The sequence below is a fragment of the Penicillium expansum genome (assembly GCF_000769745.1).
Source record: "Penicillium expansum strain MD-8 chromosome Unknown contig268, whole genome shotgun sequence".
In the NCBI taxonomy this organism is placed as follows: domain Eukaryota; kingdom Fungi; phylum Ascomycota; class Eurotiomycetes; order Eurotiales; family Aspergillaceae; genus Penicillium; species Penicillium expansum.
The window spans coordinates 448,400-472,035 of NW_015971324.1; the positions used below are offsets into that span (position 1 = coordinate 448,400).

The 23,636-nt window shown below is 47.9% G+C and overlaps 9 protein-coding genes across 9 annotated transcripts; 2 read left to right on the forward strand and 7 right to left on the reverse strand.

Moving 5' to 3' along the window:
- Nucleotides 1-274: 274 nt before the first annotated feature.
- On the reverse strand, nucleotides 275-1,613 carry PEX2_078630 (phosphatase PAP2 family protein; the record flags this gene model as incomplete). Its single annotated transcript, XM_016745133.1, has 3 exons — nucleotides 275-1,154; nucleotides 1,263-1,393; nucleotides 1,455-1,613. 3 exons carry the CDS (start codon nucleotides 1,611-1,613, stop codon nucleotides 275-277), a joined length of 1,170 nt encoding a protein of 389 aa, XP_016598051.1.
- Nucleotides 1,614-5,470: 3,857 nt separating this feature from the next.
- Nucleotides 5,471-6,447, reverse strand: PEX2_078640 (VIT1/CCC1 transporter family protein; the record flags this gene model as incomplete). The annotated part of the gene is made up of 2 exons (XM_016745134.1): nucleotides 5,471-6,005; nucleotides 6,092-6,447. The coding sequence occupies 2 exons, from the start codon at nucleotides 6,445-6,447 to the stop codon at nucleotides 5,471-5,473; spliced, it is 891 nt and encodes a 296-aa protein (XP_016598052.1).
- A 1,046-nt stretch (nucleotides 6,448-7,493) lies between these two features.
- Nucleotides 7,494-9,294, forward strand: PEX2_078650 (Phosphoesterase; the record flags this gene model as incomplete). The annotated part of the gene is made up of 7 exons (XM_016745135.1): nucleotides 7,494-7,595; nucleotides 7,653-8,066; nucleotides 8,148-8,324; nucleotides 8,379-8,417; nucleotides 8,476-8,684; nucleotides 8,738-8,887; nucleotides 8,952-9,294. 7 exons carry the CDS (start codon nucleotides 7,494-7,496, stop codon nucleotides 9,292-9,294), a joined length of 1,434 nt encoding a protein of 477 aa, XP_016598053.1.
- Nucleotides 9,295-9,762: 468 nt separating this feature from the next.
- PEX2_078660 (uncharacterized protein) lies at nucleotides 9,763-10,324 on the reverse strand (the record flags this gene model as incomplete). The annotated part of the gene is made up of 3 exons (XM_016745136.1): nucleotides 9,763-9,857; nucleotides 9,928-10,040; nucleotides 10,113-10,324. 3 exons carry the CDS (start codon nucleotides 10,322-10,324, stop codon nucleotides 9,763-9,765), a joined length of 420 nt encoding a protein of 139 aa, XP_016598054.1.
- Nucleotides 10,325-11,901: 1,577 nt separating this feature from the next.
- On the reverse strand, nucleotides 11,902-12,709 carry PEX2_078670 (TNT domain-containing protein; the record flags this gene model as incomplete). Its single annotated transcript, XM_016745137.1, has 2 exons — nucleotides 11,902-12,546; nucleotides 12,620-12,709. The coding sequence occupies 2 exons, from the start codon at nucleotides 12,707-12,709 to the stop codon at nucleotides 11,902-11,904; spliced, it is 735 nt and encodes a 244-aa protein (XP_016598055.1).
- A 1,618-nt stretch (nucleotides 12,710-14,327) lies between these two features.
- On the reverse strand, nucleotides 14,328-15,166 carry PEX2_078680 (GNAT family N-acetyltransferase; the record flags this gene model as incomplete). The annotated part of the gene is made up of 2 exons (XM_016745138.1): nucleotides 14,328-14,587; nucleotides 14,647-15,166. The coding sequence occupies 2 exons, from the start codon at nucleotides 15,164-15,166 to the stop codon at nucleotides 14,328-14,330; spliced, it is 780 nt and encodes a 259-aa protein (XP_016598056.1).
- Nucleotides 15,167-16,231: 1,065 nt separating this feature from the next.
- On the reverse strand, nucleotides 16,232-17,614 carry PEX2_078690 (Dor1-like family protein; the record flags this gene model as incomplete). The annotated part of the gene is made up of 1 exon (XM_016745139.1): nucleotides 16,232-17,614. One exon carries the CDS (start codon nucleotides 17,612-17,614, stop codon nucleotides 16,232-16,234), a length of 1,383 nt encoding a protein of 460 aa, XP_016598057.1.
- A 292-nt stretch (nucleotides 17,615-17,906) lies between these two features.
- PEX2_078700 (acid phosphatase DET1) lies at nucleotides 17,907-19,721 on the forward strand (the record flags this gene model as incomplete). The annotated part of the gene is made up of 2 exons (XM_016745140.1): nucleotides 17,907-17,921; nucleotides 17,988-19,721. The coding sequence occupies 2 exons, from the start codon at nucleotides 17,907-17,909 to the stop codon at nucleotides 19,719-19,721; spliced, it is 1,749 nt and encodes a 582-aa protein (XP_016598058.1).
- Nucleotides 19,722-21,406: 1,685 nt separating this feature from the next.
- PEX2_078710 (uncharacterized protein) lies at nucleotides 21,407-22,840 on the reverse strand (the record flags this gene model as incomplete). The annotated part of the gene is made up of 1 exon (XM_016745141.1): nucleotides 21,407-22,840. The coding sequence occupies one exon, from the start codon at nucleotides 22,838-22,840 to the stop codon at nucleotides 21,407-21,409; it is 1,434 nt and encodes a 477-aa protein (XP_016598059.1).
- Between the last annotated feature and the right edge of the window lie 796 nt (nucleotides 22,841-23,636).

Consider the following 23,636-nt stretch of genomic DNA (forward strand, 5'->3'; position numbering starts at 1 on the left):
CCGATCCCTTCCGCCGCCGGTATTAATATTATAGACGGAGTTGCCAGCCCAAAGTGAGGTGACGAGGCATGTACAGCCAGAAGGTGAAGAGTACCTTCAGCTCAAGGCGGGAGTACCGCGCGAACTGGAGGTTTTATTAAAAACCTTAGGGTGTTGAAGATTGCTCGATGCGGATAATGTTCCCAAACATTGTCGTCAAACATAACGCCGATTCAAAAGTAGAAGATGCAAGAATGGATTTCGCCGAGCGACATGTGCAAGTGAGGCTCGAGGATTACCGTCCCGCCTCGATGTCGTGATTCGAGGTGAGAGTTTCGCTTTCCCAGGTGTAATGATCGTCCACCGGGCTCAGAGAGCCCGATGAAACGGACGAAGAAGATCCCACGGTCCACTCGTCGCTATCCAAGTTGAGATCTCCATCTAAGCTAGCAAGATCATACCCGTGGTCGTGAGAAGAGTCACCGATCTCGACGTAGTCGTAATCCCAGCGGAACATCTTTTCGGCCTGCACTCGGGGCAGGAACCGGGTCTTGGCAAAATAGAAGGCAACTGTGGCTAGTAGACCACCGCAGACCAGATCAACAGCGTAGTGGTGAGAAAGATACATGGTAGCCCACCACATCCACAGAGTGTAGGTAACCCAGAGGGGCTTCAACCGCGGGAAGACATGGCTCATGAACAATGCTGCCAGGGTGGAGTCGGCAGCATGGAGCGAGGGGAATGCACCGAAAACAACAGGGGACTGCTTGAAGCCCGACGTGTAGAGATCAATGCCCAGCAGCTTGTCAATGCGAGCAAGACCAGCTGGGTTTCCCTGCATAGAGTAGTCGGCTGGTGCTAAACCATACAGATTTTCATACCAGGGTGGCGAGCAGGGGAAAGCCAACTGGATGAAGACGGCGATCATGCTGATGTATCCGAGAGTCCGGGCGTACAGAGGAGTGGTTCCCGGGGGACCGAAGAAGAAAAGGATCAGGGAAACGACGAATGGCGCTCCGTAATGGCAGAGTCCGTAAGGGATCCATGCCAGAATGTCAAGCACCACATTTTGGTGGGCGGATAGAATGTTGCTGATGTTGGCACCGTACAAGATATTTTCCATGGCTGGCAACACTCGGACCCAAATTGCAGGTCGCCAATCGCTTGGAACAAACCTAGAGAAACACATGTTAGCAATGTCCAGATCCCCGCACATCCTGATCATGCCACACAAGGCCATGGCAGGCGCATCTGCAAGAAACCCAACAGAAATCAAAACTTACTGGCATCCATAGAAGAAGATAAGCCATCCAGCAACTGGGAGGAAAGGTAAGAAGAATTGCCGGGTGATTGGCATGAGGAGGGAGCACAAAAGCCCAGTGGCGATCGCTGTCTTCCCCAGTGGACCAGGAGACTGGATAATTGTCAAGGAGAAAATGCCGATGATGAGGAGCAACAAGTATTGGAAGTCATACAACGTCCATCGGTGGGACTGTAAGGATCTGAGGGTGTCCACAGGCGAGAAGGAAGTTTGCAACCTCGATATGGATGAGGTGGGCGAGAGGCGGCTGCGGAGTTTGGACCGAAGCTTGCGACGCATGCGATGTGGCACCAGGAGCTGGAATGAGCGCCATGGCACTTGGATCTGAAGCTTTCCGAGCTGATTCTGCGTGCGATCTTTCCATGACGAATAAGAGGCGCTCATATTCGCAGCGGCTCTCCTCCAGGAGATTCCGGATCACTTGGGAATAGGGGTGGAGACTTCAAGGAATTCCGCGGGACGAGACGGAAGGAGGTCGCGTAACGGAAAAGAGGTTTATCGTTGGCCAGAAGAGAGGCTCATGAAAGGTTGAGTTGGGCCGATAGGAAGGCGAAGGATAAGGCCGAGGGGCGTGAGTCCCAGGGAACTCAGGAGGTCACGTTGACAAGGGTCGGGATGCAAGGAGAAAAGGGCGCAACCGATGAAACCCAAGATAAACAGAACTCGAGAAAACCAAGGAGACCACTTAAAGCCCTGAAACGGAGATATTAAGGAATTAAAGAAGAGAGACGGAGGAAGGGGAAGAAAAGAGCTGGAATTCACCCATGGGAACTTGAAAATTGGCGTATTCGTATTTACCAATATCTAAGTTTTAGCTGTAATTTTTCCCGGTATGATTACATCTGTACGGAGTAGTACCCCGTTAATTATTTGGAGCTGCTTTATGTGTCTATGGCGTCACTGGTCGGTTTTGGTTTAGTAGCACGTTTTGTCTTTTTGTCTTTTTGTCTTTTTCCTTTTTCAGATACGGAGTACAGAGTACATATTATTTGATATAACTATTTCTACCTATCCATCTCATTTCTATTGCAATTCTGACCGGAGCCCTCGGCAGTATTAAACAATACCTGGATATCCGGTCTGCGAATTTGACTCGGAAGGCACGGAAGCAACGGAGATCACACATTTCTGGGCATATCTCGGACTTTGTTATGCCAATGCTCCGACATGTTAGCCTTTTTATGCAGATGCCTCCGGGACTCCCGAGAACATCTTTGTCCACAGTTCGTATAACTAATATTATATACTCCGTATACTCCATATATATATATTGTATATTAATATAGCAATATCGACCGCTATGACCTATCGACTTTGCCATCTTCAATTAAATTAAATATGTAGTACTTAGTACTCCGTACATATGCTTAATATGGTCCCGGGGTTTCAAAATTACCGCTGGGACGCAAATTTTCGCAAAATTTCCATATAAGATCCATCGTCGGAGTCTGATTGGCTGCTTTCCCTTTGCCCCCATCGTTCAGTTCCGGTATTAAACCCCATCAGAACTATTTAATTTCGCTTATGCACGGCTTGTAACATCAGCTCAACTGTCGTCCTGGTGATTCAAAACAGCACTAGCTACCTCATATTAAAAGCTATCGGCAACGGCCCAACGTCTACTCCGTCGATGCTATACTCCGTGATCCGTACTCCGTACTCTGTATGTTGTAGTAGTATGCATTGGCATCAAGGAGACTCAGCCTCAGTTACGCGGCTGAGCCACATACAAGATCAACACTCGAGAGTCCATGTTTGACCAAGTCTGACACTATTACTCCGTAGGGCAATTTGACATGGGCCCAGCGCGTATATGAGGATGGGCCTATCACATAATAATGCCCTACTCTCAGGGGATAATGGATAACCCCTCGAGGGGATACCAGCCTCCTGATTTAGACAACAACCAGTGTACAACATCTCTGCCATAAAAAGAAATTGCTCATCCAAAGACGGCACAGCTATGGTTGAATATACTTTCCCCTCGAATCCGGTACACATGCGTTTCAGGATCCAAGTGTCGCGCGACCGCAGCCAATCACACCTTGACTTCATCTCCAATTCAGCGTCAAAGCTCCCTAGACATTTTAATATAGGCATTTGTTACTCTGTAAATTGTAGGTATCCTGAGGCTTGTTATTACAATATTATTGTTGACTACTCCGTACAACATATGTATTCATCTTTCCAACTGCGCACGTTCGTATTCGTATTTGGGGGCGGCTGCCTAGAGTGGGTTCTTAAGCTTAGAAGTGATGCAAGGCTGATGTGTAGAGCTGCGCCACAGATATGAAGTCAAGCTGTAATATTGTTACCTTGGAAGTTTCAAGTTTTGCTCGCCTTGCTACTGAGCCTTGTCGATTTAGGTGCAGGCCAAGAATGCACAATATCCCTATCATGCTAATTCTAGATGAATACTCGGTGAGGTCACTAACTTATTGCTTCGTTGTCAAAATATGCGGATGCCAGCAACTCATACTGCGTAGCCCTTGGCATTGCTCAGGCTTACATTTCACACATATTATAATGCCCTTTCATAGTTGCTTTTCATTGGACATGCCCGTGCTCATTTGATACGCAATACCATGATCGACGTTTCTGCGTCGTCGATCCTACCAGGCTATCATACCACATCCCCGCAAACCCAATGCGGTCAGTGGGGAATATGATTACATGGCACGGAGTACATTTTGCATTTTACACCATTCCTCAAGATAAAAAGAAGTTGCAAAGGTCTAGAGAGTCTACATTCTCGTAGTCGTGTGCTATGCGAAGTATAGGCTCGCTACATGCGCTGGCACTTTAAGCGCCCCTCTCGTCATTCATTGGATATGCTGGATATGCTGCGACCACCAAAAACTTCGTAGAGGCTTATACATCATGTTTGGCGCTTATTTTGAGCGTCTGCTGACCAAGGAAAGATTTGATATATACATTGTGACTGCAATCATTGTCTCTTTTTTTCACTTCAGTTCAAAGCCTCATAGCGACTAACCACCCACGCATCAGAGTAAGCACTATCAGAGAATACTGCTTTCATGCAAATTCCTAAAAGCTCACAGACCTACTTCCCATCTTTTACGTCCAATGTCGTTGGCGGTGTCAATTTATGTCGCCATTAGCGCCAGCGAGGGTGTTTACAAACACTGGGGTGTTTTCATCGATGGACCCCGAGAAAAAGACAAAATTTTCCTCCAGGTGGCGGGCTCGGATGGTCGATTCCGCTATGAGTTGGAAACAAGAGATGTTCGACAATCAGAAAGATTGGTGGAGTTGCTTCCCCTATATGATGTGAACGTCGCGGAGATCGACTCCATTAAGACTGTCGCTAGCCAAGTCACCATTCACAATGAAGTTCGGGGTTGGAACTGCCAAGACTACGTGCTTGATCTTCTGGAGGTACTAGAAAAAGAATCGATAGTGAACAGCAAAGACGCGAGGTATAAGAGGCAGAAGGATTTGCTTCATGGGAAGCAGGAAGGGCTGGCATAGAGTGTTTTTCTTTCTTATGTGTGACATAGTCATTTACATAAATATCTAGGGGCTACAAAGTTGCTTATTGAGGTCTCGTGCTTTCTAATTTGAAACAATGAATCGTTTTAGGTTATTACGCTAGGTGTCTGAGTGCACTTGTCCGCAAGTCATAGAAAATATCAAACCTTGATAGGCACTGTGGCAGTATATATTCTGCCTTGTTATTCCTCTGTTGGCCGATAATGCCAAAGCGCTCGGAGAAGTCTGTGGAGAAGATGCCAAAGAGTATCACGTTGATGAATACGCCTTGTCAAAAGGCATGACCACAGCAAAAGAGCTTGGCAAGTTGACCTTTTCGGCACCTTACCATAGCAGCGACACATATGAAGCTCATTCTCTCTCTTCTGGTGGTTGATCATCCTTGTTCAACGCTCTTGATGATGTCAGAACTAAGAATATCATGGTGAAACAAGATTTCAGTATTAATGACTGCTAGATTGTTGATAGAAACATTGACTGAGAGGAAAACAGCCATTAAGTGAGCAAATCAAAGTCCTCATTTGATCATAGTTCGGCAGTTTGCAAATCGAGAGGAAGTAAACCATAACGCCATCCAATCTATCACCGGAAACCGAGAAAAGTGAAAAGCCGCTCAGCGCCGACGCCGTGAAACAGTAAAGAGATTTTGGTGGCCATTCAGTCATGCTGATGCTTCTCGTGAGCATCCGCCAGCATCTGGAAGCCCTTCACCAGCCCCATTGCAGAACCAGCGGCGATACCACCCACCAGTACCATCTGTATACCGCCAATGACACCCTTGCGGATATTTCGACGACCACGCCAGCCACTGACAAAGCATGTTTTTACATATCCGAAGATAAACAGCGCAATGACCATGGTAGCAATGGACCACCGCAGGGCGATGAAGGCTTCATGGGGTCCGACGAAAAAGTATGGTATGAGAGGAATGAATCCACCGATAAAGTATCCCAGAGCAATTGTAAAAGCACAAATGATAGCTCTCGAGCCGGAGGGTTCGGGCATAGTGTGGTGGAAGTTCATGAGAAAGGATGGAAGCATAGGAGAGTCAGACAGATGATTCTTGAGTTGTGCGACCAGTTCAAAGGGCAACTCGTAAGGCTCAAAAATGTCGGAGATGGTGTCAGACACTGAGGCGGGATCCGTCATAGTCTGCGTTTTAGTCTCTTTTAGTGTAGCTTTGTATGACTCCCTACAAACATGTCAGCTGTCGAATCTCCAGAACCTCTTCTAGCATATTTTCATAAGAGATAGGTTTCATGATCTGAGTAGACATACTCCTCGCTTTTGGCACCCAGATACCCACCGAGTCCCATCGATATAGCTCCTGCGATGAGTTCTGCGAGTCCACCGAAAACAACGATTTTGGTATCGCCCAATGCAGACAGTCCAGCAGTTAGGGCGAAAGGCACAGTCATGCCGTCGGAAAGACCGATAATGGCATCGGACACGGTGCGCCCGTCAATGAAGCGGGAAGACTTTCGGTCCGAGTCATCGCGACGGTTTGTGTTGTTCCCCGTCTCGACATCCGGTCGAAGTTGAGAACGAGGGTCCTTTTCATCATCCGAAGAAGGACTGCGATCGGAGAGGGGCATATAACTCGACATCAGGCCAGTTAGGGAACTGATTGACATAAGGTGAGATCGGAGGGATTGAGAATTGAAAGGAGGGCTTGCAGTATCCCTTGAATGGGACTTGGGAATGTTTAAGTGAAAACGAGGGATACGAAACTTAGCCAGTTAAAGCACGCGGTGCAGTCATGAGCTCTTCCCATGTTTACAACCTTGCATATTTGATAAAGAAGTAATCAGCTCCTGCTGACCACAGCCTATCGAGTGACCCAAGAAGACAACGTGCTTGGCGACAGGGCACGTGCAACGCTGATTGGAGAAGGACCAGCTTCGGTGTGGGTTTGTGTGGGTCCTTGAGAGGGACTCCCGCTGCTTAACTTGGGGTCTGGGACCAATCAAAAATTGTTATTTCCAATCCAGACTCTTTTGCCCACGGACTCCGCACAGCTCACGTGCCAATATCAACTATACCCATTGCCCTAAGAGGGGGTTAATCTCGATATTCCTAGACATTTTAATTGCAATATCGCTTATTTCGTAGACTCCCAAGGCTTCAAGGTTGTTCACATCCGTCTGGAAGGAATTTTCTAACCGTTACCACGTGGGCTATGGGGGTATTTCTTTCCCTCTAATAATCTAATGACCTAAAGATATATCAGATCACAACCCCTCTTAAAGATCATCCCTGATTATACATTGAAAAGTCTCTTGCACAAAGCAATCTAATTTTACCGCCTTACCATAAATCTCAAAGGACCAGCTAAAAAGACGTTTAATAAGGCGTCACAAGGCCGCAAACGCGACTGACTATGCTCAACAAACAGGTATTGAGATTACCCAGTATGACGATGAATTTTCTAGCTGTGTGGATGTTGGATACACGAGCACATTGATATCAAAAGCTGCTGAGCATGACCTTCATCTCTAGGACCCTCTGCGGCAGGTACCCACGGTATAGGTATATGTAGAAGATTATATGGCATGAAGGTAGTTGCAAACATGCTTTCTTTCTATTCTTAACTTTTTCACTTTTCCCATTTTCCTTCCTCTTTGTTTCTTCGCACTTGTTCACGAAAGAGCCCACAGTCTTGCGTTGAACGAAAGTAACTATGATTATCTACTGGGGCTTCGTCGTTCTGACGGCCCTAGCCGGACTTGCATCCACTTACCCAACTGGGGGTGCTCAGGTGTGGGGCCAGCTGCGAGAAAATGTGAGTGGACCGTACTAGGACCTCGAAGGACCAGATGGCTGATAAGAGCACTCCCAGATTAAGCATGTCATCTATCTGACTCTTGAGAACCACTCGTTTGACAACATCGCTGGCTATTGGGACTTTCATCCAGAAATTGACAATTTGCGCAATCTCACCTTTTGCAATGACTACACCAACCCTAATTGGACAGTTTATGGGGAGCCGCTAGCAATCTGCGCTGAGCCGTATGCGACCGAGGTGCCACTAAAAGACCCGGATCACAACTTTGGCGGAGTCACCTACGAAATCTTCCGCGGGTGGAACCCGACAAAAGAGGATGCCCCCAATATGGGAGGTTTCGTCGAGCGCCAATCGGAGAAGTACAATGCTACCCCTGGAGATTCAGCATTCGTGATCAAGGCCTTGAACCAGAGGAAGACTAGCACTCTGGTGGAGCTGGCAAGCAATTTCGCCTTCTTTGATTCATATGTGGGTCATCCTTTGATTTGTACTTTACTACGGAGTACAACATATTGTTTCAGATGACTGACTGTTGACCCTACTTTGTAGTTCGCCGAGCACCCGGGTCCCACTAATCCCAACCGCCAATTCGCAACCTCGGGCTCATCCTGTGGTTTTGTCGATAACACTGATCAGTCCGCTGGGTTCTGGAACAATGTGACTGGAACTACTTGTGCGGTCTCGATCTTTGAATCGCTCAGCAAGAAAAATATCAGCTGGAAGAATGTGAGATAGGTCTCTCTTCTTTATACTGACCACTAGCTAAACGTTTCTACATAGTACTACGAGACCGACATAATCGATGGATTCATGTATAAAGTCAGTCACTCCTTATACCTATTCAAATGCCAGCTCGTTGACTAACGATAATATCAAGTGGGTACAAGACAATGCAATGGACCGTCTCGTCCATGCAACGGAGCTCTACCATGACCTGGAAGTCGGCACACTGCCTTCATTCTCGTACCTGAACCCGGAGTGCTGTACAGTTGACTCGATGCATCCTACCAGCAGTATGGCAGCAGGGGAGCAGATGGTCAAGCACTTGTACGACGCCCTGCGTCGCTCCAAGTACTGGGACAATGCGTCAGTTCCGTTATCCTCATGCTGGGTGCGGAAATACTAATATACGGATACAGTGTTTTGATCATCAACTTTGATGAGCATGGTGGGTTTGCGGACCATGTCCCTACTCCAGTCAACGTGCCTCAGCCCGAAGACGGTATCATCTTCAAGGGCAAGTCATCAAACCACAATTTTACGTATGACTTTACTCGCCTGGGAGTCCGGTATGCATCTCAATATCAGTTTAGGTTTGGCTCCATGAGTAATCGGCTAATCTTTTTATCATAGTGTCCCTGCCTTCATAATCTCGCCCTGGGTACCCGCCAACCTCCTCATCCACGATCAAGGCACCATGTATGCCGACAATTCGGCCTACACCCATAGCTCAATTCTGCATTTCTTGCAGGAGCTGTGGGGGCTTGAGGGCTTGAACAACAGGGTCCAGTGGGCCAAGACCTTCGAAACGGCTTTCACGAACAAGCGACGAGACGATACACCCAAGGCGTTGGTTCAGCCGACCTGGTATGGTGGTAGTGGGCAGCCGGAACCGGAACCGTTCTTCCTTTTGAACCAGGATGAGAGTTACTATGCACGTCGCCAGGCCGAGGCTAAGGCTAAGGCTAAGGCATAAGGGATGGAAATGGGGAATCGCCATATTCATATTGATGATGCAACTATGGTGGAATACTGAGGTATGATCCTTGATATTTCCGGCTAGAAATGCTGATCTCCCGTTTTATGGTATCAATATCAGTTCAATGGATTGGAACTATGCCTAGCATAGTTATTTACCGGGCCATGAGAATCCAACCCTATCCTATCAATTGACATCACCTCAAAACTTCATCTGTCGGTATGTAGTATACTGAACAACTTGAACTAGACGCGATCTCAAAGCAAAGTCGAGTTTGGAATATTAATTTAGGAAAGAGAAGTGGGATGGAAAGTATAATCATGTATCAGGGTCGGCCATCATTCATGAGGCTTTAACTTGGGCCATAAAGAAATGGGTATGAACAAGAATGTGAAAATGTCGAAGAAGTTCACCCCTCGAAGCAGGAGTGCCCGCAATTTTCGGGAACCAGCCCTTTCCCAGGGACTAGAGCATGCGATGAAACTTGTAGATGAAATGGAAATAGAGGCAGAAAATATGTCCAGGGTAAATCGCGAGCAGAGAAGTGGTGTTACTGCGAAACCTGGTGCAGAACGAGTCAGTCCTATCGAACTAGGAAAATAATCAAAATTAATGTGGGTCCGACATACTACTTGCGTTTCTCAGCATCCTTCGTCTGCTCCGTCGAAGATGAGCCAGTCATATCCCAAAGTCGGCTCTTGTAAGCGGGGAAGGAAGTGTGGTTCCACATGTTGAAGAGGACACTATGGGGGAAATATCGGGTCAGTCGATACGAACAAGCAAGGGCGGGAAAACTAAACAGCAAGACAACGCACCTCTGGGTCCGGTCCTTGTAGGCCTCATCTTTGACCTCCCTTACTTGCACTTTCATGCCATCCCTGGTGAGAGCAATATTCTTGCGCTCCATCTTTGCGCGCGTGTTTTTGCCTACATCCTGCACGATGCTGTAGACGACGAACCCGACCGCGGCAACAATGCCAACGAAGACGAGGAGCAGGATGAGGGGAAGGAGAGTGCGGGCGCCCATAGTGGGGGGGTTTGTTTATCGGGGTACCGGAGGGTAGTCTAGTGAGTCGGGATTTTTGAATTTGGGGAAAACGAGGCGAAGATCTGAAGATTCGTGCGGGTGGAATCAGGGGAGGAAAACGGGGCGGACAAAAAAACAAAGGACTATATGCCAAGAATAGGTGTCTTGTTGTAAATTGTTGTAGCCTTGGGTCTTTTCTAGGCACGGTTGCTGCCTGGAGTGGATCTGGATGTTTCTTGCACAACTGGAATGCTGTTTAAATTCCAACGGGAAAGGCTGAATATAAGAACCTAAGACGCAGGGGCTTTGAGACCCTTTGTATTTTAACGATCCCGCTTTAGAGTCAAGAGTGACGTTTGATTCGAGGGGAAATGGCGCGGATCGTGGCTGTGTTGTGGCTTCCATGGTACATAGCCACTTGCTGAGTTTTTATCGGGAGGCCCCGGCCCCGTCCCGGGGGGCATTTTTGAGGTTAAATTTAGCCCCGAAGATATCTGAAGATATGTATAATCCAAATTAATCTACTTTGATCTGGTCGGTTTGATATATAATACACGCTGGTATATTTGCCTGTTATCGCTATCAATATCATCTCTAATACCCCAACATGAACTAAAGCTCCCCACTACTACCTAAACAGGATGATCGATGGATCTTGATCTCATCTGCGTCATCATGATAGAATCCCGAACTCACGACTACAACGTAACTGGGCGGTGAATCTTCCGTCCGGGGAAGCTCCTTTCTTCTGTCTGGATGAAGGCCGGGACATCTCTCTACATATTTTAGTTGAAGACCTAGCAACTCAGCCAAATCCGACGCGATGTGTGACGTCCCTTTCTTTCCGATCTTCCCTATCTGCTTCCAATGTGGCACTGATCAGAACCCATGTAATTGCAAGGTGGTTGGCCCGACACTCGGTAAGTTCGGTTCTTCTGCGGTGTAAATTGCTGGAAATTGAGCCCATGCCTGATGAAACGAACAGGGTTTTTCACTACCATTGTAGCAGCGGTAAGTAAATATAGTATCTTCTCGGGGGGGCAGCTTGAAGACACTCTTGATTGACTCCAGGCTCATGACAAACTATTCTTTAGGTCGTCTGCTACCCCCTATCGATCTTCTGTGGTTGCGGCTGCACTCAAACCGGAAAGGAGTATGTCCTGCTGTACTTGTACTCCTTGATTTCCAGACTAACAAATAATAGCATGCTGGGGTACCCTGTCAAACTAAATCGGAAAGTCAGTAATGCCATTCCGATTTGAGATTGGGAGGTAGACGCTTGGAATATAATATATTTGAAAGACTTTTCATTCCAAGGTTGTATCTAATCATGCTCTCATAATATTGTTTCGTTAATTTGCCCTTAATAAAGCCAAGTTCTTTTTTTTTTTTTTTTGGCTTTTTCGTACAAGGTTTCTTGGTAGAATCGCAGGGTATGAATATTTAAAAGCTATTAGTGACATTTGATTTGGTCATTAAAATATAATCAGCATTAACTGCAAGAAAGAGAACTCAATGTCCCGAAAATAATATCCCCATCTTGCTTAGTGACATGTATCTCCGTACCCAAGACATACTTAGGTGGAAGGTTTCTCGGGAGCCGCCAGATAACCGGCAGAGTATTCTTCAGCTTCATCATAATCCTTCAATTCCAGTCTCTTCAAGAAACCCCCTTCCACCAAATCCGCGACACTGGATTGAGCCAAAAGCTGCGATCCAAACCCGGGCTGCTCAAACCAAGCCGCAATGGGTCCCAAGATAATATCAAATGATTTGGTCACCTCGTAGACATGGTAGTTGTACGGGAAGCTGCTGTTGGGTGGCGCGAAAAGATTGGATGGTGGCAGGGACCGCTCGATATATGGAGCTCCAAGAGGTGCCAGGAACTTTCCATATTCAGACCCGAATCTATCAAGCTTCTGGCCCACGCGGAGTGTGAAATTCCCTAGAATAGACTCATTCTTGGATGTTGCAGCAAATCCGTCGCTGTCTGGATAGATCCAGTAACCCTTGGGGTCGGAAGCATTCACGGTCCATTTCTCCAAGAACTCGATTGGGCAGAGCTCGCCGAAGCGCGAGTATGTCTCGAGCTCATTGGAGAGAGGGAAAAATTTAGGGAGGTGCTTCGGACCAAGTCGTGGGTCACCGCAAACAGCAGTAGAGTTCACGTAGGTCACTCCTTTACAGGGGTCGGGGTAGCATCTTTTCGGGTAATCTGGCTCCTAAGAAGTATCCATGGATTAGTATCGAAACTTGAATGACCTGGGGCATCGCAAAATGGATATTAGGGCTAACCTTCTTTGTCTTGTGCCTGATAGGAGTGACGAAGGATGCGGCTTCTGCTAGAGCAACTGAAAGAAGCACACTTATAGTTGAAAGATGCATGATGAAGAAAATGGATCCTGATACTCTTTGTCTATGTGTTGGCCGAGGAAAGGAGACGGAGTCAATAATATACCTGAAAGTGCCAAGGTGAACTAAATTTTCGATCTCGCGATCTACAGCGCTATTCAAATCATGCACCTAATAAGCTATGCAAGCTGATGGGTCTGGTCTCCCTCCAGGGTTAATCACCCGCTTTTTTGAGCTCGCTTCATTCCAATCGGCATCCGGCATTTCTCCCCTTGCTACTCCGTACTCAACCCAGGTATCATTACCCGATTTGTAGGCTGACATTTCTGAAAACTCCAGCATATCAGACTCACAGAGTAGTACTCCGTACAGGGTAGCACATACAGGGTCGAATGGAATGGCCTACAATATGTTGAATGTTTCGCAATTCCTCTTCATCCCTCGCGCAACTCATCCGTCGCCGAAAGGATCACAGCTATTCTTTTTCTGTCACCCTGACGGAGTATTCGCACGTACCGAGTAAGATGGAAATAACTGATGTGTGATGAAACGTCGAATTTATTGACTATTTGAGCTGGAAATGCTCTAGACACGGTCTCTAATAATTGCTTTTTTGAGAGGAAATTTCAATTAATTCTAGGAGTAATTTCTTCGTGTACAAGATATCCATTGAACAGAATACGAGAAATATGGGGCGTCGGAAGAAGTCAGCTGTGTTAGCTGAGCTCGTATCGGCCACATAAATGCAAGATGCGCATTCCTATTTAGGAAAAAGAGAAACGACCCCATACTTCACATCCGGCATTGATGGCATTGATTCGCTCAATGATCTTCCCGACGCCTAAAAAGTCTCCCTGGTCGCGTTATTGGATTTTGGTTAATTTGCTTATTCCATTTCTTCCAACCCGACTTGTGATTCACTTGTCTTTATTTGCATTTGGATTTGAACCGAGTAAGGAGCTAAAAGAGTAATATAAAGCAATCAATATTTTGTGAGCCCGTAGATGCATTGTAGGTGCATCACACATCTACAACATAGGTGATAGATCGGGCATGAGCATGAATCTGGTTGAGATCTGAGACCCACCCGATTTCCTTTACAAATGCTGAAAGGCTGAAACCTGAGATCGACTACAAAGTACGAAGTACCCCATAGGAACTTCGGCAATGATTGTAGAGTGGATCCGGCAGTAATCGCATGATCAATTCCAAATATCTACGGAGTGGAATAGATTCGGCTTTTACAGGTTTGGTCACTTTGCTCTCAGCTCAACGCTAAACAATGTGATCGCTCATGCACCAACTTGATATATCAATTTCACTATCTCAGATTGATTGCGATGAATGCCCCTTCTCCCCCGGCGATTATGGCCCCGTTCTGTCCCTGACTTGTACCCCTCACAAAGTATTTTCTCCACTGAGATCGGTAGACTGACTACGTGGTATTAAGACAAGCAAGATCATCCAACTATGTTATCTGTTGTACAAATCGACCGAGACTTCAATAATACTCGCCGTACTCCGTACCTATAATATATATGTACCAAGTGGTAACTTTATAGAGTACGAAGTACAATCTAGTAATTACAACATGGAACAATTGCCCAAGCGAGTTTTGAACGTTTTCTAGGCCCTGACATTGCTTGATAGCCTATAAAAGTCCTTTCCACTCCATCACAACAATCGACATCGGGCCTAGTCCCTTCGCTGGGCTTGCTGGAGCCCAGTCTTTGAATGTACCAATCTCCTCAAAGTTGTTCTTCTCAAGTACCCTCGAGCTCCCTGTATTCCCAACAAAATAGCTGCTTTTAAGATGATGAAGGTTCATCCGAGGGATAGCCCAATCTTGAACGACAGTTCGAACAGCAGCACTCATAACTCCTCGGCTTTGTTGAGTAGGAGAAAGATAATCTGTCAAAGTTGTTAGCAATTGAGCTCGAGTCTCATTGGGGTGCTCATACATCCTATACCCCAGACGATATCCTTGTGCCCTGCAGGCAAATCTTTATTTTGCTTCTGTGCCAGCGCAAGCTCCGGGCTATTGGGTTGCAACTCATAGAAAGCATACCGCGTGAGATTAAAATCTCCAATCCAGACATCTTGAAGCGGAGCGCCGGTCGCAGGATCTCTTTCTGTTACTTCGCGTATGCAAAGGAAGGGGAATTTATCAAAGAACACTGGTTCCTCTTGGATATTTAGACTGTCGCCCTGCTGACTTTTCGGTGTTTCGAATTCTTTTTGCAGAGTAGACACGACTTCCTCCTGCTCTGCTATTTTCATTTTGACCCATTCCACACCGTGCTCCGGCAGAAACGGGTAGGGTGGCCCTTGCAGCCAGGAGTACACCCGTGAATCATTGAGAAATTCGGTCATTGCAGCAGATACCTCCTCGATCTGGTGTTCACGGTGTGGGGTCATGATGATGTTTGCACATGGTGCTGGGAGTTGGAGATAGGGCTCTTTGGTGAGCGGGTTATAGTGGACGACCATTTTGACAAAAGCCACACAAATTTGTAAGAGTCTCAAGTGGGATGTCTATAGTAATTCCAAAGGTTCACTTTATATAGCCTTGGATTATAGCTGCGCAAGGCTCCTTAATATCTTTGTGAGTCACTCGGTAAATGAAGGCTAACCAATTGTGGGGAAGACTACAGTTAGCCCGATGATACCCTGGACGGAGTAGATATTTTGGTTCCCTCAGCCTCTTGCTAGTTACTGTCCCTCTAGTGTTTCACTGGTCCGTGCAAAGATATCTTGCCCGAACCCACACGATGTGACTCAGAACGGCATGCAAAGCATGACTAGAAACACTGCCGTGCTCACGTTCCAACAGCAAAATAAGCCCGCTACAGATGAATGAGCATGCCACATACACCTGTGTGCTTACCTATCTGGAGGTGGCAGCTAGACTGAGCGATAGTTTCGGCAACAGTGGTGGGTATATCCAGAGCAAGACAAATCGGCACAAGGTTTGAAGGTAGCCAGTTAAGGCCACCTCTACCATCACAGACGTGATAATGACCGGCAACATCCCACGGGAAGTAGCTATCAGGAAGGCAAATACAAGCAGCAGAGCATAGGAATGCGCTATCATCCAAATAGCAAAGCACAGAACGTCACAGATCGCTGTGGGTTCCGGCATACAATTCTTTGCTATGGTTAATTGCCGTCCATTGTCGAATGTTTCAATGGTGCTCGAATCACTACTTCTTGGATTTTTATGGGTATGCTGTGAAATATCAGAACCAATCGTTCGAAGAAAAGGGGGCTCATCGATCTATCACTCTAATCTCTGCGTATGCATTAGACTGAAGCACCGTAGCATGTGTAGGTAAGTGGGCGATGAAGTATTGCTAGCATAGCTAGAGCCTTTAGGGCAAACGAGGTATAAATTATCAGGATGCATTTGTATGTGGGTAGTTCTAGTTAATTAGACAGTCCGCTGAAAAGACTGAGAAAATGAGAGCGTTTCATTATGTTTTATTATACACAGACCCTGCCAGGTGCCACCGCCATCTAGAAATGAAATTGTACTTTCGCTTGGGTATATGAATGTTAATTTACTGGCACCCGACTGGTCAATTGTTCTAGACGCCCTGCCAAGGCTCGATGTTTGCGCATGACCTCCTCCCATTCGTAGGCCATATCGTCGGTATCTTCCTCCTCGCCCAGCTCGGTTAAAATCATGCCAAAGTCACCACCAAGACGACCAAGACTTGCGGCACAGTACAAAAGCTGGGTGAGAAGACTTTCCCTCGAACTCCGATCTCGGACGTTGGGAAGATAGGAGCGCATTGTATCCGTGAGCAATTGAACGAGATGCATGGGGAAAGTAGCCAAAGCCGGGGGGAGACGTTGCAAGGGGTCATCTGAGTGTGCTGGCTTTGACTTGGCCTTGGAGTGGGCGTCTGCACCTCGTAAACCTGAGATGGCAAACTCGGATTCGGATTGCTCAGAGTTAAAAATATTCTTGTATAGCGAGACAATTGCAAAGCTCTGCTCACGGAAGATCTCAATGTATCTTTTCAAGTAGCGGTCAGTCTGCTGACCGCCAGACCACGAGGCTGTGTCTGATTTGTCCCTGCCACCGAGTCTCCGTTGGGTTTCTTGGTCCGCAAGCTCGCGGAGGGGATCCAGAGCTTCAAGGGTCGACACCAAATGCGCTAGTCTGCAGACCAGGAAGATGGCCCCAAGAGCGCCTTCTCCTGTCCCAACGACCCCATCACTTTGTATCATGTCTAGATCCGGGGCTACTCGCCGCAGCCAACCCACAGTTCGGATACCAGCTGCTAGCCGCAGGTTCTGGGTTCGGAGCCCCGTGATCAGATTGCTTGTCATGTCCTTCATAGCATCCTCCGCCTGAGATGCAACATCTAGAATCAATGGTGATTCGGGGTATAATGTTTGTAGTCGCTTGATATGTGCATGCAGGTCGAGGGCAGAGGAGTAGGTTGTAGAGGAGACACCTGTACCGGAGTTTACTGAGGCCGCGGAGACGGCTTTGGACAGCAGACTTGGTAGTTCCAAGATATCTGACAATCTATCGACATTTCGAGATAGTTGCATCGCTTTCTTCCGTCGTTCTAGGGCGGCATTGTCTGTGATTTTACTGTATTTGGTGGAGAACCCAACGGCCTCCTCGTCGAGTTTGGGGATAGCATCGCGTAGCTGTTGCGCCTCACGGGTCAACTGTGGGACAGATGTACATAGTGTAGACAAATTATCGGCAGAGGTCACAAATGCCCGGTGCGAACGGTTCGATAGGGCTTGAAGGGAGAGAAGGGTCGAGTGGGAGGATTGGGCAAGCGATGGGGGTTCTGTGGTCTGGAGAGCTTCGAGCGACAAGGTTGAGAGGCGAGTGAGATATTTGTCGGTAGTTACATCATGCGATTGAGTTGGATCTAGATGTGGAGCGAGTAGCTCCAGCAAGTCGGCCATGGCGGGTTGATGCTGTTCGGAAGTTGCGTAAAAGAGGCGCGCTGAATGGACCACCCGCCCGTTGGCCCGTGCGGGTCAGTTGTATCTCCGACTGGAATGAACTTTTTCTTTGCTTTTTTGACTCCTCTCTCTTCCAAACTGTTATCCGCTTGATATAGACGAATATCTCGGTGATCGTTGTTCTTTTATTTTCGTTTCCCCCTATCGGCGTCCTTCTTGCAGCAAATTAGATACTTCTGCTAGCCCCTCCCCCGCATTCGCAATCCATTACATTCCCCATGATCCTTCCACCATGGGGAAGCCACGGGTAAGTCTCCATTTCTGAGTGATTGAGATGTATTTTGTCTTAAAATGACCTCTTTCCTACTTATAGATGATCATTCTAGTGCGCCATGCACAGTCAGAAGGCAACAAAAACCGAGACATTCATCAGACTATTCCAGACCACCGTGTGAAACTCACTGCTGAAGGACATCGACAAGCCCAGGATGCAGGCCGACGACTACGTGACCTCCTGCAACCCGACGATAAACTTCACTTCTTTACCTCCCCTTATCGGCGGACAAGAGAGACTACCGAGGGAATTATTGAATCCCTAACAGCCGATACACCCGCTCCTTCGCCTTTCCAGAGACACACAATCAAAGTTTATGAAGAACCCCGGCTGCGAGAACAAGATTTTGGTAATTTCCAGCCATGTTCAACGGAGATGGAGCGCATGTGGATGGAGCGAGCAGACTATGGTCATTTCTTCTACCGGATTCCCAATGGTGAATCCGCAGCGGATGCCTATGATCGAGTGAGTGGGTTTAACGAGTCCCTCTGGCGCCAGTTTGGTGAGGACGACTTTGCAAATGTCTGTGTGCTTGTTACACACGGCCTCATGGCACGCGTATTTCTCATGAAGTGGTATCACTGGAGCGTGGAATACTTTGAGGACCTTCGTAACATCAACCATTGCGAGTTCCTGGTCTTGACCCACAACCCAGAAAACGGCAAGTACACACTACAGAACAAGCTTCGCACCTGGTCAGATCTACGAAAAGATCGAGAGCGTGAAAATGCATCCAAAGAGCAGGTCCCTGCGCCCGTTCCGCCTGCTGGTCATGTCGGCCTCACTGATCACATCCCAATTCGGCGCAAGTGGGGCGGTTGCCCCGACGGCTGCACTCATGGTATGACTGCAGAGGGAAAACAATCGGTGCGAGCGAATCTTTTGAATTCTATGCGTCACGAGCATAGCTACGCTCAACCAAAGCATACCGATGACTATGCAGGCAGTTTTGGCTCCAAGCTTCACAAGTCTATATCCATCGATGAGGTAGTATCGTCCTCGGAAGACAGTTCGGCCCAGAATGAGACCAGCCGCAAACCCAGCGCTCGTCACGTCTCCAACCCGCAGCACACACTTCGCGACGATGACAACGGAGACACCAAGCAATACGATTCTAGCTCAGAAGCCCGGCCAAACGTGAATCCATTGCATCCAAAACGCCCGAACTTCCATGGACTGAACCGAAATAGCGAAGACCATCTGCCCCACCTGCCAACAGCTACATCTTCATCATCAGCGCACCTAAAGTACGCCCTCCTCCACCTTGGTGGCCGTGACGGTGGAGGCTCCATGAGCGGAGCAAATAGCCTCGCCCCATCCGACGACGAGGGAGACGATCACGCTCATCACCGTCATCTTGCACCAACCTCTCCCAGCCTCACCCCTAGCAATTTGTCCCATGCGAACCAGCAACACTTCGAATTCCCGTCCAGCGAGCAAACCCAACATTCAGGTCCCTCTCAGGAGCTCGAAGATGACGGCGATGACGAGATGAGTGGCAATCGCACCGAGAAAATGAAGAAGGCTCGCCTGCATCATCCCCATCATCACCACCACCATCATCATCACCATGTTTCTTCTTCTACTGACCAATCCGAGCACCGCATGGCCAATATCCTAGGCGACGGAGACGAGTCATCCAACCACTCAGAATCACAGACGCGAGGACAAGAAAGTTCGTCAACAGATTCTCCATCTCATCTCCACATCGAGGAATTATCCTTAGAAGAGCAACAAAAGCAAGATCAGAGCATCCAAGGGAGCGTCTACTAATACTATTCCGGTTGCCTTCGTTGATGCCTTGACTGCTTTATACGTCTGCATAATTATCCTTATTTCTTACTGGTTCTTGTTTCTTTCTTATCTGCACCTACTCTTACGACCCGCGACGACTGTCTGGATGAATTGTGATTACCCACTAGTATAACTGCATTTTTACCTATATCTTATTTCAGCCTGATGGCCATTTTTGGAGTTAGGCTAGAATCGAAGTCTATTACAAAATTGATAACGAGACCCGGCTTGTATTTAAATACCCAAAAGGAAACTGCCATATAACCCAAGACGTTGCTAAAACTAGCAGTAGATAGAGAGTAGAGGCTCACTATTAAAACAGAAGACACTACTCATACGGAAGATACGAGGGAGATATTGATACAAGTCCTGGGACAAACACCAAAAGTTTGCAGTCCCGACAAAGACAATAGTTTGCCGCTAATTAAATGAGATATCTTCAAAGAACTGACCGTCAACAGCCATAGCCGGATGCCAGTAGCCGAGCCAAGACATGACCAATGGAGACGGGAAATGTGACGTCCCTGGCTCGCCAGCAGCGCCGAATGGCAAATGGCCAGTAGATGGAAGCAAGTCAAAAGAGAAGACAAATTCAAGTAGACTACATAGGGGGTCAGTCGCGAGGACTGACTGAACTCAACAGATCAGACGGAAGATGCACCGAGGGTACTGATAAACCCGGATACATGCGAAGATGTCGCAGAGAGAAGAGATCCCAAGATCAATCGTTTGTCATCCGTTTCACGAGTGAGGAGAAAGAGAGATGGGGGTGATGGAATACATCATGCAGCTTAGAAGGGTTGGAAAGGATCCTTGGATTGTTGATCTCATTGATTGGAGAAGAAAGTCTCATCAGAGGAAGATAATAAAAAATTGAAGGAATTGAGAGAAGAAAAAAAAAAAAAAGTGAATGAACAATTGAAGATTTGAGATGAGAAGCGAAAAAAAAAATTAACGTCGGGCACTGCACGTAGCGTGGCGAATGGGAATAATGTACCGAGATGAGATGGAAGTGAAAAGAAAAAAGGAAGCACTCTATGGGTAATCACCGCGAGACACAAATGCCAAGCATAAAACAAAAGGACCAAGGATATAAACCGAAGTCGTGGGTAATAAACAAAGAAGTCAGATTTTGGGGATTCGTGATAGTCGTGACTGCGGCCCCGGCAACCTTTGGAGTCAAAAGATATAAAGACCTCACAATGAGATCGAAAGTAAGACTCGATGAAATCAAAGCGATATCAATATAGCAATTTGAGTCGAGATTTTGCATCGTGGGCTTGCCGGGAGCATGCCAATGTCCGCTGTGGGAGCGTTTTTTCCTCTTTTTTTTTCCATTTTTTGAGATTTTTTCGCTTTGCCAAACGAGAACCAGCGGACGCAGAACAGAAGTACTTTTTGGAGACGCGGTAGGCCAATTGCTCAGAAGCAGGTGAAAGCTATAGGAGGCAAAAAAGGTCGAAAGGCGCAAGGCTGAAACAATTCAGGCAGAAGGAGAAACGGTATTGAAATAAATCCCACGCGAATCGCCCAAACAAACGTTGAAAGAAGTCTAGAGTTGCAGTAAGAAGAAATTCAAAGGGGCAGCAAAACGGGTGGTCTCGAGCCGTTGACACCGTCTGTTCCCCCCGGGGCCATGGACAGAATATGTCAAGTATCGTCAACTAGGTTGCGATCATCGGCTGCTGCATGGAGGTAAATGCATTGTTGCACATGTAGTGCTCGAGATGCTTAGCACAGTAGGTGCAGCCGCACGATGAACCGTGGCCCGTCCAAAGACTCTGTGCGAATGGCAAGCCGTACGCCGGAGTGTGGTGGTAGGATGGGGGCTGGGATCGAGGTGCGGGGTGAGCCATGTACTGTGAGGGTGCGTTCCAGCCTCGCGAGTAAGGCGGAGGCGGAGGCGGGTTAGCGTAACCCCAAGGGCCAACCGAGTAGTAGTCGGGGGTAGTGGGGCCGCTGGAAAGGGCAGAGGGAGGCGAGTATTCGGACGCGGTCGGGTTGAGCCAAGAGTTCTCGATTTGCGAGCTGCGCTGGTACTGCGGCGGGATGGGGCCTTCGGGGGACATAAGGGGCTTGGTGACAGCCTGACCACGGATAACCTTGGTCTCGAGAGGCGCTAGAGTTTGGCGAGACTCCTGAGCCCGAGCCGTAGCCTTGGTCCGCCAGGTATCCCAGTGCGCGCGCCACGAGGCGAAACCATCCTGCTTGTCGTAGATGCGGTCGTGAATCTTCCAGTCGAAAGCGAAAAGCCATTCCAATTCCATGTGATTCAACTCGGCAACGGGGATGTTGCTAACCTCAGCCCAGGATTTGTTCTGGAAGGTGTTGTCATCAAGGAACTTGCTGCCCAACAGAAGAGCCACAGTCAACATGCGATAGACCTGGCTACTGTCTGTCTTGGTGAAGGCGCGTTGGGCTGATAACAGGCGCACACGGCTGGCCAAATAGAAGAGACCGAGTAGAATGGTAGAACTTGGGAGGCGTGTCGAGGACAAAATCTGGAAGACGTATTTCCGAAACTGGGGGGGAACCGAAGATCCTGGGTAGATGCTTCGGACGAGGTCAATATCTGCAATGGTGATGTTGGTCTCGAACAAATCATACATTCCCTGAGCCATCTCTGCCACAAAGTCGGACATGCGATCCATCTCATAATCCAGGTGAGCCGCAACACCTCCAGTTGCCTTTTCCTCCTTGCGGGGTTGTTCGGGCTGCTGTTGCATCGGGGCAACTTCCTGTCGACGGTATTGAGGCGGCATCGAAGCGTCCATGGGCGGAAGTTGGACGTTGCTGCGGATCGAGGGCAATCCAGCGCCAACCATGGGGTTGAACATGGGCTGCTGGTTCATCATATGATGATCGCGAGCAGTGTTCATCGGATGGGCGGACTGGGGGTGAAGATTCATCGAATTGGGTTTGGCGTAGCACAGAGATTGCGAGTACTGTTCGATGAACTCATTACCGCTTTGGTGGTAGCGAGGAGGAAATCCTGCATGACCAACCGGGTAGAATGACGGGTCTTCCATACGACCACCACCGTTGACATGGGGAGGCGTAGGCAGGCCATGGTGGCCTGGGACGAAGAAGGACGGCATCTTGAGAAGGGGAGGGGCGGTAACCAGTTCAGGACGGGGAGCTAGACGTATTCTGTTGCCAGGGAAGGCGAGGAATCAGCACAAAAGGCCTCCGGGGTAGGCAAAAGCCAGATGGACCGAGAGACAAGAGTTAAAGAAACAAGGGGACGAACCGTCTACTCCACCAGATCCTGATCCTGGGGGGAGAGGAAGAGGAGAAGAGCGGTGCTCGGCGAGCGGATCGCTCTGTCGTTTTCCTAGGAGGCAGTCTCTAGTTGAATGACATTGAGGTGCGTTCAATGATCCAACGGACAAATGGGTAAATGAGAATTGGAAAGAGCGTGGTGAACGGGTGAACGAGACACAGTCCTCGGTTGGAGTGTCGAAATGACGCAGCCTGGGAGGGAAGGTGGTAGATCACAATCCAGTCAATTCAAAGTGCTTTGAGAGGCGAATAACCAGGTCGAAGCGAAGCGGAAGAGCCCACGTAGAGTGAACTGAACGCGCTGGGAGAACGAAGAGCACCGGTGGAAGAAAAAAAAATTCCCCACGCGTAGAGCAAACCTCACAGAATGAGGTGATCAACGACACTTAGTGAAAAGCTCGTTGACACGGGAGAAGGTTGATACAGAAAAGAGGTTGAGAAGAAGGATGAAGAGAAGAAAAGTGTATAGGGGCGTTGTGTGGGAAAAGGCCGTTGGGTTGCCCCGTAATTTTACATGTATTTAAGATACAGGGAAGGAGTCACTTGGCCCACATATGGAAATTCTAAATTTAAAGGACAGTGTTTCGCACATTGTGTCTCTACTAAGTATCA